The sequence below is a fragment of the Balaenoptera musculus genome, chromosome 7 (assembly GCF_009873245.2).
Source record: "Balaenoptera musculus isolate JJ_BM4_2016_0621 chromosome 7, mBalMus1.pri.v3, whole genome shotgun sequence".
Taxonomy (NCBI): Eukaryota; Metazoa; Chordata; class Mammalia; order Artiodactyla; family Balaenopteridae; genus Balaenoptera; species Balaenoptera musculus.
This window is the reverse complement of record NC_045791.1, coordinates 37,325,195-37,341,514: the sequence shown is the minus strand read 5'-3', so window position 1 is coordinate 37,341,514 and position 16,320 is coordinate 37,325,195. Positions and strand designations below refer to the sequence as shown.

The window sequence follows — 16,320 nt, the reverse complement described above, 5'->3', positions numbered from 1 at the left end:
ATATTTACAATTGTTATATCTTCTTCCTGGATCGATCCCTTGATCATTATGTAGTGTCCTTCTTTGTCTCTTGTAATATTCTTTATTTTAAAGACTATTTTGTCTGATATGAGAATTGCTACTCCAGATTTCTTTTGATTTCCATTTGCATGGAATATCTTTTACCATCCCCTCACGTTCCATCTGTAGGTGTCTCTAGGTGTGAAATGGGGTTCTTTTAGACAGCATATATACGGGTCTTCTTTTTGTATCCATTCAGCCAGTCTATGTCTTTTGGTTGGAACATTTACATTTAAGGTAGTTATCAATATGTATGTTCCTAGTACCATTTTCTAAATTGTTTTGGGTTTATTATTGTAGGTCTTTTCCTTCTCTTGTGTTTCCTGCCTAGAGACGTTCCTTTAGCATTTGTTGTAAATCTGGTTTGGCGGTGCTGAATTCTCTTAGCTTTTGCTTGTCTGTAAAGGTTTTGATTTCTCTGTCAAATCTGAATGAGATCCTTGCTGGGTAGAGTAATTTTGGTTGTAGGTTTTCCCCTTTCATCACTTTAAATATGTCCTGCCACTCCCTTCTGGCTTGCAGAGTTTCTGCTGAAAGATCAGCTGTTACCCTTATGGGGATTCCTTTGTGTGTTATTTGTTGTTTTTTCCTTGCTGCTTTTAATGTATTTTCTTTGTATTTTATTTTTGATAGTTTGATTAATATGTGTCTTGGCATGTTTCTCCTTGGATTTATCCTGTATGGGATTCTCTGCTCTTCCTGTACTTGATTGACTATTTCCTTTCCCATATTAGGGAAGTTTTCAACTATAATCTCTTCAAATTTTCTCTCAGTCCCTTTCTTTTTCTCTTCTTCTTCTGGCACCCCTATAATTCGAATGTTGCTGTGTTTCATGTTGTTCCAACGGTCTGGGAAACTGTCGTCAATTCTTTTCATTCTTTTTTCTTTATTCTGCTCTGTGGTAGTTATTTCCACTGTTTTATCTTCCATGTGCCGTATCCATTCTTCTGCCTCAGTTATTCTGCTATTGATTCCTTCTAGAGAATTTTTCATTTCATTTTTTGTGTTGTTCATCATTGCTTGTTTGCTCTTTCGTTCTTCTAGGTCCTTGTTAAACGTTTCTTGTATTTTCTCCATTCTGTTTCCCAGATTTTGGATCATCTTTACTATCATTACTCTGAATTCTTGTTTAGGTAGATTGCCTATTTCCTCTTCATATGTTTGGTTTGGTGGGTTTTTACCTTGCTCCTTCATGTGCTGTGTGTTTCTGTGTCTTCTCATTTTGCTTAACTCACTGTTTTTGGGGTCTCCTTTTTGCAGGCTGCAGGTTCATAGTTCCCGTTGTTTTTGGTGTCTGCCCCCAGTGGCTAAGGTTGGTTCAGTGGGTTGTGTAGGCTTCCTGGTGGAGGGGACTGGTACCTGTGTTCTGGTGGATGAAGCTGGATCTTGTCTTTCTGATGGGCAGACCGCGTCCGGTGGTATGTTTTGGGGTGTCTGTGACCTCATTATGATTTTAGGCAGCCTCTCTGCTAACAGGTGGGGTTGTGTTTCTGTCTTGCTAGTTGTTTGGCATAGGGTGTCCAGCACTGTAGCTTGCTGGTTGTTGAGTGGAGCTGGGTCTTAGCGTTGAGATGGAGATCTCTCCGAGAACTTTAGCCATTTGATATTATGTGGAGCCAGGGGGGTGTCTGGTGGACCAATGTTCTGAACTCAGCTCTCCCTCCTCAGAGGCACAGGCCTGACACCCGGCCAGAGCACCAAGACCCTGTCAGCCACACGGCTGCTAGTGTTGGAGGGTCTCCTGCAGAGGCAGTGGTTGGCTGTGGCTTACCATGGGGACAAGGACACTGGCAGCAGAAGTTCTAGGAAGTACTCCTTGGCATGATCCCTCCCAGAGTCTGCCATTAGCCCCCTCAGACCTAGGTTTTTGTTTTATGGGATAAAATTTTCAACATGTAGTTAAAGCTGGTCTTCCTAAAGTCAGGCCGCCTGCAGCAGCAACTTTTTCCAGCCCCTCTTCCAAGCCTAATCAAAGCGATTTTTAAAGGATAGTTCTGCTTAGTATGGGCAAATGGCTCGTTTTTCTGCCAAAGAATCCATTTACCATGAAATATTGGAATCAAATACCTTAACCTGTGCTTAAAGACCTATATTACCAAAAAAGGAATAGTTATTTTTTCCTTTTTCCTTAATCCTTTTTCATAATCCTCACCACCTGATAAAACTTTAAGCTTCCAAAGAGAATGTACAGTAAATGGTGCAAATTTTAACCTTTCCTTTTGTTTTCATTTAATGCTTCAGAGGGGTCAAAATAACAATGGGGCCAGATGTTTTAAAATGTTTTTGTTAATGTGATACAATTATTCAGTATATAAATGTGATATTTAGTTCATCACCCTGTAATCTTTCTATACCACTCCTGTTTTCTTCTCATCTCAACAGACTGCTAGGAAAGTCTTGTAAATTATCCCCTAAACCATTAGGAAGTAATATACTGTAAATGTACTAATTTCTCCAAAGAATACATATTTAAAGATTCCACCTGAGGTAGAATTTTTTTTTTTCTCAAAGTCAACATACATTAGATTTTAACACAAGTAGGGTTGAATGTTGAACTGTTGAACATTCTGAAGTCCTTTCAAAGTCTGTTCTATGCACAGCCTTGACCTTTCCCTGTGCTGTTGTTTTAGTATCTCCTATTGTAAAGAAGTGTCTCACAGGCTTTATCTGTTTCTGCTTTCTTTCCTCCAATTTAAAAGTGTATTTTCATTAGACTGAGGAAAATACAATAAAGAAAACCTGATAGATAAAAATTAAGAAATATATTACTAGTTGCTATTATAGAATTACAAACATTGTCTTATATTTGTATAAGATTTTACAGAATAAACTAGGTGTTTTTCATTTATTATACTTCCTAGAGGAACTATAAATTGGAGTCAGTGATGATTTGGGGCGAGAAAATCAAATTGGCAAAAGGTATCAAGAATACTAAAACAAATTTCATATTGCTTGATTGCATAATTCTAAAGAGATTACATTATTGCAAAAACTGTAGATCACAGACATACATGGCAAAAACAAAGTGTAAAACTCTTAGTTGACTTTAGACTATTAAAAATAGAGACAGGGTTTAGTAAAACATTTAGATATTAACAGCCATTAAAATTTTTATTTGTGATAAAATTTTAATGGAATAGAAAAATACTAATGATATATCAATTTTTAAATTGTGGGGAAATGTATCTGGAAAGAAATGCTCTGGAAGTAAATATAACAAAATACTAAAAGAGCTGGTTCATTGGTGTTCTGCTTCTTTAAACTTATAGATACTTGTCACATTTATTTTTCAATGCATATATCTGTTACTTATATTACCAGAAATAAATTTAAAATAACTATTTGCAAATAATTTCAAATTTCATTTAATATTTTATAGCACTTCACCAGTTAAGCAAGGCAGGGAGAATAATTTTCCATTTTATAGTTGAGAAGAATTGGGTAAATTCCCAATAGGAGTAGCTTGAAATAAAACCCAGATCCTCCAAAGCCAGCTTTAATGCTTCTTCTATGATATCATACTAGAAGGATACAGGAAATAATATATGTGAATATTCCAAGAGTTTTCACAATGATTGTAATCCAAGTTGTTATTAATACCATTGTTTAATTTATTTGATCTTCTTTATAAATTCCTAATTCCAATTGAGAGAAAAATAAATGTATGAGATCAGACAAATGTTAATAAAAATGGATACCAAAGTCAAATGTGTCAGAAATAAAAACTCATAGTTATCAATACATCTATGTTTCATTTATTATGCTAGCATGGATTAGAAGAAAATCTAAAACTCTTTTGTTTTACTTTAGAAAAATACTGAACATGGTACTCAAATGTAAGAAAGAGGGGAGTCATACTGAGAATATTAATAATGACTAAATGTGAAAAAAGTCCATAAGGTAAGACAAAAAGGGTAAAGAAAGATAAATAGACTTGATAAATAACCCGTAGGCTTTTAATTAAATAATCTATTTCAATCAGTGAGAAATTAAAGTAGAAACTAATACTTTTATAACTATTTATTTAGGGTTACTTACAGAGCATAATTAGGAGACTAACGCCATCAATAAGATTAAAGAGCCAGGTTCTCTTCCAGAAGCACACACCACTCTATCAGTTGACACAATTTAACTCCTGTACATCCACTCTCTAGTCAGTTGTGCTGGCCTTTCCCCCTTATCCAGCAGACTTATAGCTGGCGCCAGATAGTGAGCAACTTTAGTGCAGAGATAGCTCTATTCAGCTTTGCATGTGTAGAACCTAACACAGTGCTCAACAGTGTTCGCGCATGTGTTTTTGCATGTGGAATCCAACTCATTTCAATAGCCTGAACCAAATCAGCTGAACAGTTATATTTATTATATAGAAAAAATGCATACTACACCCCCAAACTAATTAAATGATTTGGGAGATTATCTGCACTACCAGATAACTTACGCTACCAGTTAAAATATCTCATTTTTTAAATGTTGGTAATTTTAATAAGTGCAAAACATTATGTAGGCTAAAGAAAACACATCAACAGAGCATATTTGACACACAGGCTCCTGGTTTATGACCTCTGGTTTAACGATTTGATTACTGTATTGTTGCACATATAATTGAGATATTCCTGAAAAGTCATATAATTTGACTACTAAATTAATATCAAGGACAGTTTACTGATTAAAGAAAACTAAATAGAAAGAAGAACAAAGCTGGACTATGTATGCTATGCTATTATTCCATACTCATAACTTCACAATTGCCAAGCATTTCGCAAACTCCATTTATTATCAAAAAGAAAATATCAAAGCCCAGAGGTTGAGAATAGAATAATAAGTATAACCATTATAAACTTTACTTTAAATGAGGTATAACTAAGGTTAGGTTACAAGTTCAAGTTGTTCCTCTATGTATGCAAATGAATGATTGTATTTCTAAATGATGACTAACTAGCCAATTATAGTCACTAGAAAGTTCTGTCATAACTGACATTTTAAATAAAGCATTCAGCTAAGAAAACCAAAATTTCAACCTAATTTTAATCACTTTAGCTATTCAGAATTCTGTTAATCAAGTAGGAAAAAAATTGTCTTTAACACCTAGAATGATTTATCTATTTGTATGAATGTGAGAAAAATGATCACATCCTCGAGTAATAGATTACAAGTACAAAGAAAGTTCACATTACAGCTATGCTGATGAAAATTACCTGCAGGCTGTAACAACAGAGCCAGTGAATTAATTAACCTTTTGCCATAAGAATCTAGCAACTTCAGCAAAGACTGAGCTTTCTCTTTCTCTTGCTCCAGCTTTCTTAACATTGAAACACTGCTCCTTCACAGTGAAATACTGTGCAGTTACTAAGGCAAACAAATAAAATATACTCAGATTTCATATCTCTCCATGGTATTACAATAAAATCACATAAACTGTGATGAAAATATAGCAATTTGGATGTTTCCTCTTTTGCTTTAGTTAATGAAAGATGAGAAATAATGGTAGATCTCTATGTAGATCTTTACTTTTATGAATAAGATGAGCAATTTCTTACTATGAATGTTGGCTAGCTCTTAATTATTTAGCTTTTGACTCTGTGAGAAGATAAAGTTTAAAAAAGTATGTCTTTTGCCAATGTGTTAAAAAAATAAGTATGCACATGCAATCTTTTAAACCTCTTTTTCAAATAAATAACATATTGTCTATATTTGAGTGTATTGGTCATGTATTTTGATAATTTTCACTTGGGATCTGAAGCTGAAAAATTATCTAACACTAAATGAAACCATGATCTAAGAAAATAGGATTTCTAACAAACAATGGTAATATGAGCCATTGTATTTCCTCAAGTTGTTAGAGGCAAGGATCAATAATACAAGGTGAATGTGAAGATGACAGCAAGAGTTAAGGACTGCTAAATTACACTCCAAATATTGACATAATAATTTTGCATCCTTACGCAACTGTTTGGAACTACATGTTATTTTCTCTTTGATGTAGTTAATGTATCCTTAAGAGGGTTAACAGTCCCAATATTTAATTGTCCAATAACAAGCATTTAGAGCTGTTCACTTCCATTAGGCAATTTTTTGAGCTAGTTTTAATTAATTATTATATAATTAGTCTTGCCAATGGATAAGTCATTCTCTCAGTAGGCTAGGAGACATTCTTGTCTAGATAATAGGTTATATATATTGTTTTAGAATGTTAGGGTACTTCTTTATTGTTCCAACCAAATGATGATTTACCAAATTCATCTTTAAAGAGCTAAACTAGTGAACTCCCTCCCCAGGTATTGTTCAGGAAATCAATTTTTGGTTGCAGGCAAGAGGTACACAATAATATGTTAAAATAAGAAGGTGATAATTTTATGTTAATAAAGTAGATAATGCTTATCTAGACAACTAAATATTTATATGATAGTTCTTATTTTGTATTAAGGGCAACACATATTTTAAACATAAATATTTCAAATTAAGTAGCTTTTTAAATAATTTGGAACAAACAATAAATCCTTCATAATTGTTCATATATTAAAATTTTCCAAATGGATCTTTCTTTTGTATCTATAGGGAAGATAGCTCTTTAAGGTTGGTAAATTTAAAATATTTACTAAAACATTTTTGGTTATACCTCTGTTATAAATTATATTACATCTACCTGAAGTATCAAGGTTAACACATACCTGTCACATAGAAAATTCACAATACATATATTTTGAATATAAGAATACACAATTTTGAAAAAATTGGCACTTCTTCCAGTACTTAATTTGTCTGTGCAATTTAAATTAGATTTAATATTGTCATTGATTCTTAGATGATCATGTAAAACATGATAATACATATATGCATATGAATAAAAAGTATGTCTTCAAAAGTCTAAAAAATGAGCTTACAAATTGATAATATTCCTTAATTATTATAGGAATACACATGCTATGCTTTGGAAGATATGCTCTACATACCTAACAGGTAATGTTCTGTCTCCTTTCCTTCTATCCATTTCTCTTTGGGGAACAGGATACCAACGGAAATTCAGTTTCCAGTTAAAACCCCCATAAGTCATGTCTGACCCAGCCATATATTCAAAGGTATCATCACTAATCACATCAATGATGGGGCATACAACTGTTTTCCTGCAGAAAAATTAAAATTAGTTTACATATAAATAATAATTTAAATGTTACCTTAGCTTCTTTAAACTTAATATAGCTGATATGTTGAAATTTAATTATTTTGTGACTTTAATTTTCCTTTATTTTCATGTTATCCTTTTTCTCTGTAAAATTACTTCCTTTTACTGCATCTTACTTCAGTCTACTTTTATTCTATCATGTATAATCTAATCAAATATACTAATTGATCTTCAAACTGACTTCCAAATGCATTCTAAATACTAACTCAGCAGGATGAACATGGTCTATTTTTCATAAAACCTCCACTCACAGCATGATTAGTAGAGCTGCTTTGATATTATGCATCATTTTAGCTATAGACCACTGAAAAGCAACAGCATGCAGGGAGTGAAGAATGAATGATGGCAAATTAGATCTGGTAGTTTGACTCTCAAAGGCGATAGGTAAGTTTAAAGAGATAGTTCAGAGAAAATCTTCATAGAAAAACAACCAAATGAAAATCCAAGAAGCAACGATAAAAATCATGATCATCAGTATAAGTAAATATTTCCTATGAATGACATTAGTGTCATGACAATTTCTGAGTGAATTGTCCTAGACTTATAGTTTACACTAAAATAAAAAAAAAACAAGTTTACACTAACAATCTACATATTTTAAGATGGGAAAAGATAAGCAACTTCAGTTTCTGGTGTTTCATGACCCATTTTTTCTTAAAGTAAGAGGAAGAGCCAGGAGATTTGGTTTTTTTTTTTAATTTTATTGAAATATAGTTTATTTACAATGTGTTAATTTCTGCTGTACAGCAAAGTGATTCAGTTATACATATACAGATTTGATACTCTTGACGGTGGCTTTTTAGGGTAAGGAACTTTTCACTGTGGGAGATCATTAGGTACTCTTTTAATCCATGCTGTGCTTTCTCCAGTCTTCCCCTACTCCAGGCTTATATGTTTTATTATGGGATCAACCTTTTGTCATCTCCACAGTAAATGTTCAAACAACTGAGCCTTGTTTGTAGCTAATTCCTAAGAGTAGAGCTTCCTTTTCATATAAGATAGAAGGTAAACATACAATTGAATCACCCATAGATGTGGAAAGCAAGGACATGCTGTCCATTATTTATTCTGGTTTTGTAACACCAGCATCACCAACACTCATTTTCTATTAGGTCTTATATGCCACACAATTGGCCAACACGTGGAGTTCTCTGAAATTAATAGATTTAATTTAGCCTTGGAAAAGCTTCTTGGTAACTTTGGCCCTTATAAAAGCAATATCTTTCTCTCTTTCTTCATTACATTTAATAATTTAAATTATAGAGAGATGAAATTAGATCTAATAACCTTGCATAGGACCTTATTATCTAGTTATGGCAACTTTAGAATATATAAGCAGGACAAGGCATTAGAGTTCACTATATGCAAATACAACCTAAATATGTTGTTAGATGAAAAAATAAATGATCCATTCATGACCATAGTGAAACAACATTATATTAAAAACTCACTAAGTTGAATACGAAACACATGTTTTAAAAAGCAGCATAATGTATGAAAAGCTGCCAGGAAATGAATTTAAGATGTTCTAAGTTCATTTTACTTTGCCAGCCTTACCTTCCTGTGCATACTGTACAATACACAGAATGGAAAAATGTTATTAGCCATATATTACACTCAGTTGACTAAAAGGTTCCCACTGCTTTCTTCAACTGCTATGGTTCATTTTACTGACAACTTCTATCCATCTTCCTGGCAAGTACCAAATCCTGCCATTTATGTGATACAGCTGCACTAGCTCACACTAAGCAGCCCCTGTCTTGGAAGCTTAATTAAAAACTTCAATTCTAAAAAGACCTTTCTACTGTAGGTGAAATGACTATGCAAGCAAGGTGTTATGCAATGCTTTGTTACTATATCAGACAGCTATCAGCATAGCTGTCTTCGTTAGGCGCTTAGGAATGATACTCATTTACCACCCATGTTTACGAGTATCTGCAAAAAACCCACTTCATACCATCATCATCAGAAAGAATTTCAGCTAACTATGAGGGTTCTTAATTTCTATATTCTTCAACTCTTCAGGTTTCATAATATGTCTGTACAAAAGGACAATATTATTTAAATAATTAAACATTCTTACAGCTGTGCTTTCTATGCTTTTTTTTTTTTAAATCCCGATTTCATTTCAGTGGGGTGCATGAGTGTGAGTTTATTTTTAAGATCTTCAGGGTGGCTTTGGACTAGACTTTGAATAAGGGCACTGACGTAGTAGAGGAAAGACTGTTCTGGGAGTGGGAAGAACTAAACTGTTGTTCCCATCACTTCCAATAACTGGGACAAGTTATTTAACTCATTTGTTCCTCCCTCTTATTGAATACAGACAAGAATACCTTTATTACCTACCTCACAGGGTGATGGTGAAGACAAAGGTGCTTTGAAAATGTATTTTATAAAATATGATACTATTTTTGATTGGACTGATTTCCATCACCTATAAAATGAATATTCAGCACATCTTTACTATTTGAATTGTTTGACTATTTCTTAATCAAATATTCAGGTTCAGCATAAATAAGCCAAGATCTTTATTAAATACGGAGTAGGGGGCCTACTTTTTTAAAAGCTAGGAAATAAACATTCTGAAAATAGCAACTTGGAAGAAAAGTTTTGATGGACAGCTGAAAATGTCCTAACAGGTTCAGTCAAAACCCAGACAGACATAACACATAATTCTTACCTGTCTTCCTTTATTCTTGCCAGCAAGGGCTCCAACCATCCTAACGTGCATTCACAGTGTGCATCGAGAAAAGTTATGACCTGTCCTTTTGAAGCAGCTGCTCCTCGAAGGCGGGCACGTATTAACCCAGAGCGCTCTTCCATTCTAATAATTTTTACCGGCACTTCTAAATTTTTCACATAATTATCTAATGTCAACTTGAGAAAATCTGTAACGTGCAATAAGAATTTATAAAGTTTTGAAACTGTTTTAAGACAGAGAAGAGATACTACTACCCAGATGGAAATTCAACACGCAGAAATGGTGGTAAACTCCTATCAACATTTTTTGCATTGTACAAAATAAAGATGTAGAGATTTCATCAGTGAATTAGTATACAGTTCATTATGACTCTGTCACTTGGCTGACAAGGATAAGGATATACTAGGAAGTTAATATACCAGAATCTAATTTAGAAACTGGGCCACATTGGCAAATGCAATCTCCTTAATTAGAAGTTACTTTTCTTTTACCTACACTAAAAAAAATAAAAAGACAAATATCCATGAAGTCATATAAATGCTCAGTCATAAGATCAACTGAGCTTGGAAAAAAAAAGAAACACTTATGAAAGTCATTTTGGCTGATTCCTTAGGTTAGTAAGAACCATGCAATCATGAGATAAACAAAGAATTAGTTACTTGTTTCTGGAGTTGGTATATTAACGAAAATTTGATAGGTGGTTACAGAGTTAGTATAATTACAAGGAAAATACAGATCATTGCCCATTTATCTTTTTGAACACAGTAAAGCTTTCTAATTAAAAAAATATACAAAAAAAATATTTGTACCTCTTTCACTGGCATCATCTACCAAGATGACCTCAGAGAGTAGATAGTGTGGAGAACGATTTATAACACTGTAAACAGTTCTAAGGAGAGTGCTCCAAGCTTCATTATGAAATACAATGACTACACTTGTATTTGGAAGTTCATCAGGGTAGACCTTTGTCTTGCATCTGGAAGAGAGGAAAGAAGAGGGACATGCTAAGAAGTTCATTTTTCATTCTGATCATTGTAATAAAAATATCCATTATGACACAACTTTAGACTTGAAAGCCCCTTACTACAGAAACACTTTATGATTATCTAAAATTATTTTCCTTTTAATATTTGCTGTGAGTAATCACTCGGCACTTTGAAAATTAAATATGCATACTTATTAATATTATTTTAACTGATTTTATTTTTGACTAATTTTACATTAACTCCAGGGAACAAAGAGGCATGATTTATAAAAGTCTAAGAAAGCTAAAATAGCATTCTGAGTCTATCAATAGAAGACCAGGTACAACAGGGACAGATGAATTCACTTAGTAGATATAACTGTCTTCTTTGTTTAGAAAAAGAATTATTGTTTAACTCAAAAAGTCTTAAGAACATAAAAAGGCATATGTTCACAGGGTTTTGAAGCTTGTAAAACTGAAATGATTTTTTCTATTCTAAAATCTAGTCACGTATGCTTTCTATTCTGTTTGAGAATGCCATAATTCATGTCTACTTTGAGGTAAAGATTTAGGGGCAAGGATACACTTTACAGATTCTCAATGAGTACTATACAATCAAAATCAGAGATTATGAAAGGGTATAGGCTACCAGAACATCTCAAACTTTAATGTGCAGAGGAATTGCCTAGGGATTTGTTAAAATGCAGATTCTGGTTCAGAAGATCTGGGGTGCAGCCTGAGAATATGCAGCTTTTAAAAAGTTTCCAGATGATTCAGATGCTTCTGATCACTGGAGCACACTATTTAGTAAGAGGTTACATCATAATTGTTATTACTTTTAGAACTTGATATTTTGAGAAAAACTTTTAATTTTGCTTATAAGTTAAAAGAACTCCAGATTTTACTTTTCAAGCCATCAATTGAAAAAGGTACATTTTGATAAATAACATGCAGCATGTTCTAGGTGGTCACCCCAAATTTAACATGCAGATGGCTCTCACCCATATCAACTTTCAACATTTAGACATTTCTGTCACGTAATGTTAAATCACTGTGATTACAGAATATTAAAAAAAGAATGTCACTGGGTATCCAGAACAGGAATAGACGTTTATTCACCTTAGGTTATTTTTTCCTGTAAAATATTCTAAAGAGCTAGAAAATTAAAAATAATTCCATAAAGTAAAATGAACCAGATACACCCTCCCACCAATAAATGACCTAATCTATGACACAAAACTAGCATCGTTAAAATTAGTCTCCTTCACAGGTGAGTGAAAAAAAATCCACTAAAGTGTGGGCATCAAAGGCATGTAATAAAACAAATACTGACTGCATGCCTGCTGAGATTTTAATCATCTTTTAAAACAGTGTAAAATATCACCTACTCAGTGAAGTGCTCTGCAATATAGCCAGATAAGAATGTGCATGTGTCTAACCATAACATTTTTTCAGCATATATTTATTTGAATAACATTCATTAAGCAGACACACTATATAGGACACTGTGTATATAAGAAAAATCAAAATGTAGGGGGTGAAAAGTAGGTTGATTCATAGTCATCTCTTCCCATTCTGGTAGCAAGATTCAAATGGTTTCTATATGCTTCACCATCATTTGACTTGTGCCTCCAGGCAGTTCATCACTAAATGAACTTAGAAAGCTGTCTTGGCATATATACACTACCAAATGTAAAATAGATAACTAGTGGGAAGCAGCCGCATAGCACAGGGAGATCAGCTCGGTGCTTTGTGACCACCTAGAGGGGCAGGATGGGGAGGGTGGGAGGGAGGGAGATGCAAGAGGGAAGAGAAATGGGAACATATTGTATATGTATAACTGATTCACTTTGTTATAAAGCAGAAGCTAACACACCATTGTAAGGCAATTATACTTCAATAAAGATGTTTAAAAAAAAAAAAAAAAAGAAAGAAAGCTGTCTTGGTAAGTCAGAAAGGTTCTTGCCATGATTTTCCTCAAACCTCCATTCTTCTGTCTCAGCAAAACACCCCCTTCACTTTCAGCATGCTGAACAAAATGTATCATAAAGATAATCACTATCATCAATAAAGAAGTAAAGCTGGAAAAGCAGGCTGAAATCTGTCCAACAGTCAACAAATACTGGTTTAACCCAAGGATAACAGTCTATAAAGTCTACTTAGTATCATTTGGACACAAATCATTTCTTTTAAACTAAATCTCTCAGATGTTACACTAAGTGCTAATAAAGAAAAAATGCATGAGATATTAACTTAGATAAATCATTTAAAATATCGAAATAAAAGCAGACATTTGGATCCAGCTTCTTAAACTATTTCCAGCATGCTTTATTTTTGTGGTTAAAAAAAGTCCACTCACAAATGTTAATTTTATATTCATAATATGTGACAAAGTTCTAATGAACTAATTTACTATTAATGTAGCTATTTTGCTTACTTAAGAGAAAACTTCCACCATGTCATTATTTAATGTAGCATAAAAATAAAATGTGGCTAATGTTATTAATTCTTCCTCTTCCTCCTATGTAAACTGTTATTTAACAAAGAAAACTTTGTATAATAATAAAATAATTCATAGGATAATTCTTGTTACACAAATTAATCATTTTCTATGTCAGTTTACCCAGTTATCTCAAGTGCATAGATACGTATGAACAAGAGTTTTTATTTTCATGGTTTTTAATGGATTTGTGACACACTGAACTTGAATTATTGCCCGTAATACATCAAACCTATTGTTTCACCTAGGGTTAGATACATCATGATTTTATGTTCCACTAGGAAAGAAAAATGTTTCACTAGGAAAAATTTTACGTTCCACTAGAAAAATGTTGTCAAATAAACTAAAATATAATGCTTTCTTATCTTGAATAGGCTCTATTCAATACCTAAGTAAAGCCTATAGAAAAAGCTTTTAAACTTATTTGGACATAGATTCCTATCAATATTTTCAGGCTTGCTTATAAATCAGTCACACGAGTTTCTTGTTGCTTTGAAGTTTCTTTCATCTATTCTAAGGGGATTTCTCCAGCTTTAGGTTGTATTGCTTAACAAATGAGAGGCATGCATTTAGCACATACCTCAGTAACAAAATACAAAACAACTTCATCTTGTGAGTCTCCTCAGTGGTACTATAAAGCTGTGCTTTGTAAACTTCTAGCTGCAAAAGAATTATGTTGGGATCTTGATAAAATTCAGATTCTGATTTAGTAGATCTGGGATGGGCCCAAGGTTCTGAATTTCTAATAAGATGCCTGGTGATGTGGACACTGCTGGTCCTGAGTTGACATGATAAGCAACAAGGCTCTATAAATCAGTCAGCTGTTGATTAACAAGAAAATATGAAATTGCAGTCATTGCTCCAACCATAAATATTGGCTTCATCAAATGAAATATAATTTTTGCCACTGTTTCCTTGCCTTTCTGTTCAGACAATAACTTTTTGTTCTAATACTGAATCATATTGTAATCTTTCTGAAGAAATGTTGAATGACAAACTCTACACATACAGTACAAATAGTGCACATAACTTAGTTGAAGTTTGACTATGTAAACGGCCATGACCACATTCACACAAGCTTAAGGAATATTGCCTACATGACAACTGCCAGCTGGTAGACAATGTTTGTAACTAATCATTAATTGTAAAACTCATCCTGATTTCAGACATATAAAAGGTATAAAGCGTACACTTAAAACAGGTGAATACAATAATTTTTTCTTTAGCCACAGATAAGTACTAAAGTGTTGTTTGATTTTTTCAAATTTTTTTTTTTTTAATGCCTTTAGTATCTAAACTGGCAGAGTTTTTTTAACTGGCTGATTTTTCCAGAAATAGTTAAAAACAAACAAAACAAAACAAGGAACCTATATGATGTAGGTGGAGGTAAGTACTTAAAATAAATAGATAGTTTGGACTTCTCTAATAATCTCTTCACCCTCACACATGACAAACTTCTTCTCTGTGGTATTACAGGAAGAATTTCACCACTGTTCACCTCAGCTTTTACATCTCTCATAATAAGATTAAAGTATGTACTCTGAAATGTGTGGTAGACATTGCTTGGTCTCCACAGCAGAGTAAAGCTCAGAATCTCCAAAAGGTGGAATTGCAAAGGACTTTCAAAGTTGACTAATTCAAATATCTGTTTCACAGAATACAAGTCTCAAGTCACAGAGCTAGTTCAATACTCTGCATAATAAAGTAATAAATAATACCACTAATAAAATAATTTATTATTTAATAATATTAGTAATAGTAATGATTTCTGCTCCATATTATATGCTAGATGTCTTAAATGATGTTGTTGGTGTCTGAAAAATTAGAAAAAAAGCATTTTTATGCTTTTTTAAATAATTTATATCTTTATAAATATTTATCTTTAAGTCAAAAAGAGAAGTAGATTCTCCTAGGATCATTTTATTAAAACTAAGCATAGAAAGACAGCTTTCATTGAAATTAGGTACATATAGATCAAATACTCTTAGCAACCTGTCTTTCAAAGACATTATTTCTCTTTTATGTAAACATCTAAATAGAACTGGAAAATTTGACATAATTGTGGGAACACAATGTATATGTAATTAACTTTGAGAGTAAAAGTGGCAGACTGCAACAGCAATTTTCATCAATTTGAAAGGAATATCTGATACCCAATACTCAAATTAAGGTCCTGAAATCTGGTATTCCAATAAGATCATAAGCTTTATCACAGCAGCATTTCATATTTGCACTATATTTTGACATTCTAAATCTATAATAGTTGAAAGAAAATGAAAGTTTATTTCCTTTTAATTCTGTAATAATTTATCTCTGGCTCTAATTCTTAGTTGCACATAGGAATCATCCCATGAGCTTGAAGAAAAATTACTGATATGTGGGTTTCAGCCACAGAGATTCTGATTTAGGGGTCTGGGGTATGGCCATGGGTAATGGGATTAAAAAGAAATCTCTCCTGGGGATTTAAATGTGCAGCCAAAGCTGACAACTGTTACCTAAATGTATTTAACAGAAACAGTGATATGATATACATACATATATATGTACGTAAAACCTTCTTTTTGCTTACATCAACATTTTAAAATAGGATGTATAAGGTTAGTATCTCTTTTTGTGTTTATATGAACTAAAATAAGGCACTATTTCCTTTAATTATAAGTACTGGAGTCAGAAAGTCTCTACTTCATTTACAATCTCTTCTGTCATCTGGATACATATTAATGTTCATTCAGTTTTCTGTATATCAGCTGTTGATTTGTAAATATATGAGAAATAAATGCAACTGCTCTTCTTTGGAGATAATTCGGGGGTAGAATCATTTTTCCACTGTCTGGAACATGGAAACAGTGAGATAGTGTACCTACTTACCATCTTTTCCTTTGGCTATGCACACATTATGGGAACACAGACTGTTA

At 33.0% G+C, this 16,320-nt stretch overlaps 1 protein-coding gene across 4 annotated transcripts in view; it reads right to left on the bottom strand.

Annotated features, from left to right (window-relative positions):
* The window catches only part of GALNT13 (polypeptide N-acetylgalactosaminyltransferase 13), a 544,226-nt gene that overhangs the window by 209,212 nt on the left and 318,694 nt on the right, over nt 1–16,320 (bottom strand). For all 4 annotated transcript variants that reach the window (XM_036856919.1, XM_036856918.1, XM_036856917.1 and 1 more), the window contains exons 5-7: nt 10,751–10,917; nt 9,921–10,128; nt 7,011–7,181 (exon numbers count right to left, since the gene is read on the bottom strand). In XM_036856919.1, the coding sequence (XP_036712814.1) occupies nt 7,011–7,181; nt 9,921–10,128; nt 10,751–10,917 (546 nt within the window). The remainder of the gene's footprint in view (nt 1–7,010; nt 7,182–9,920; nt 10,129–10,750; nt 10,918–16,320) is intronic.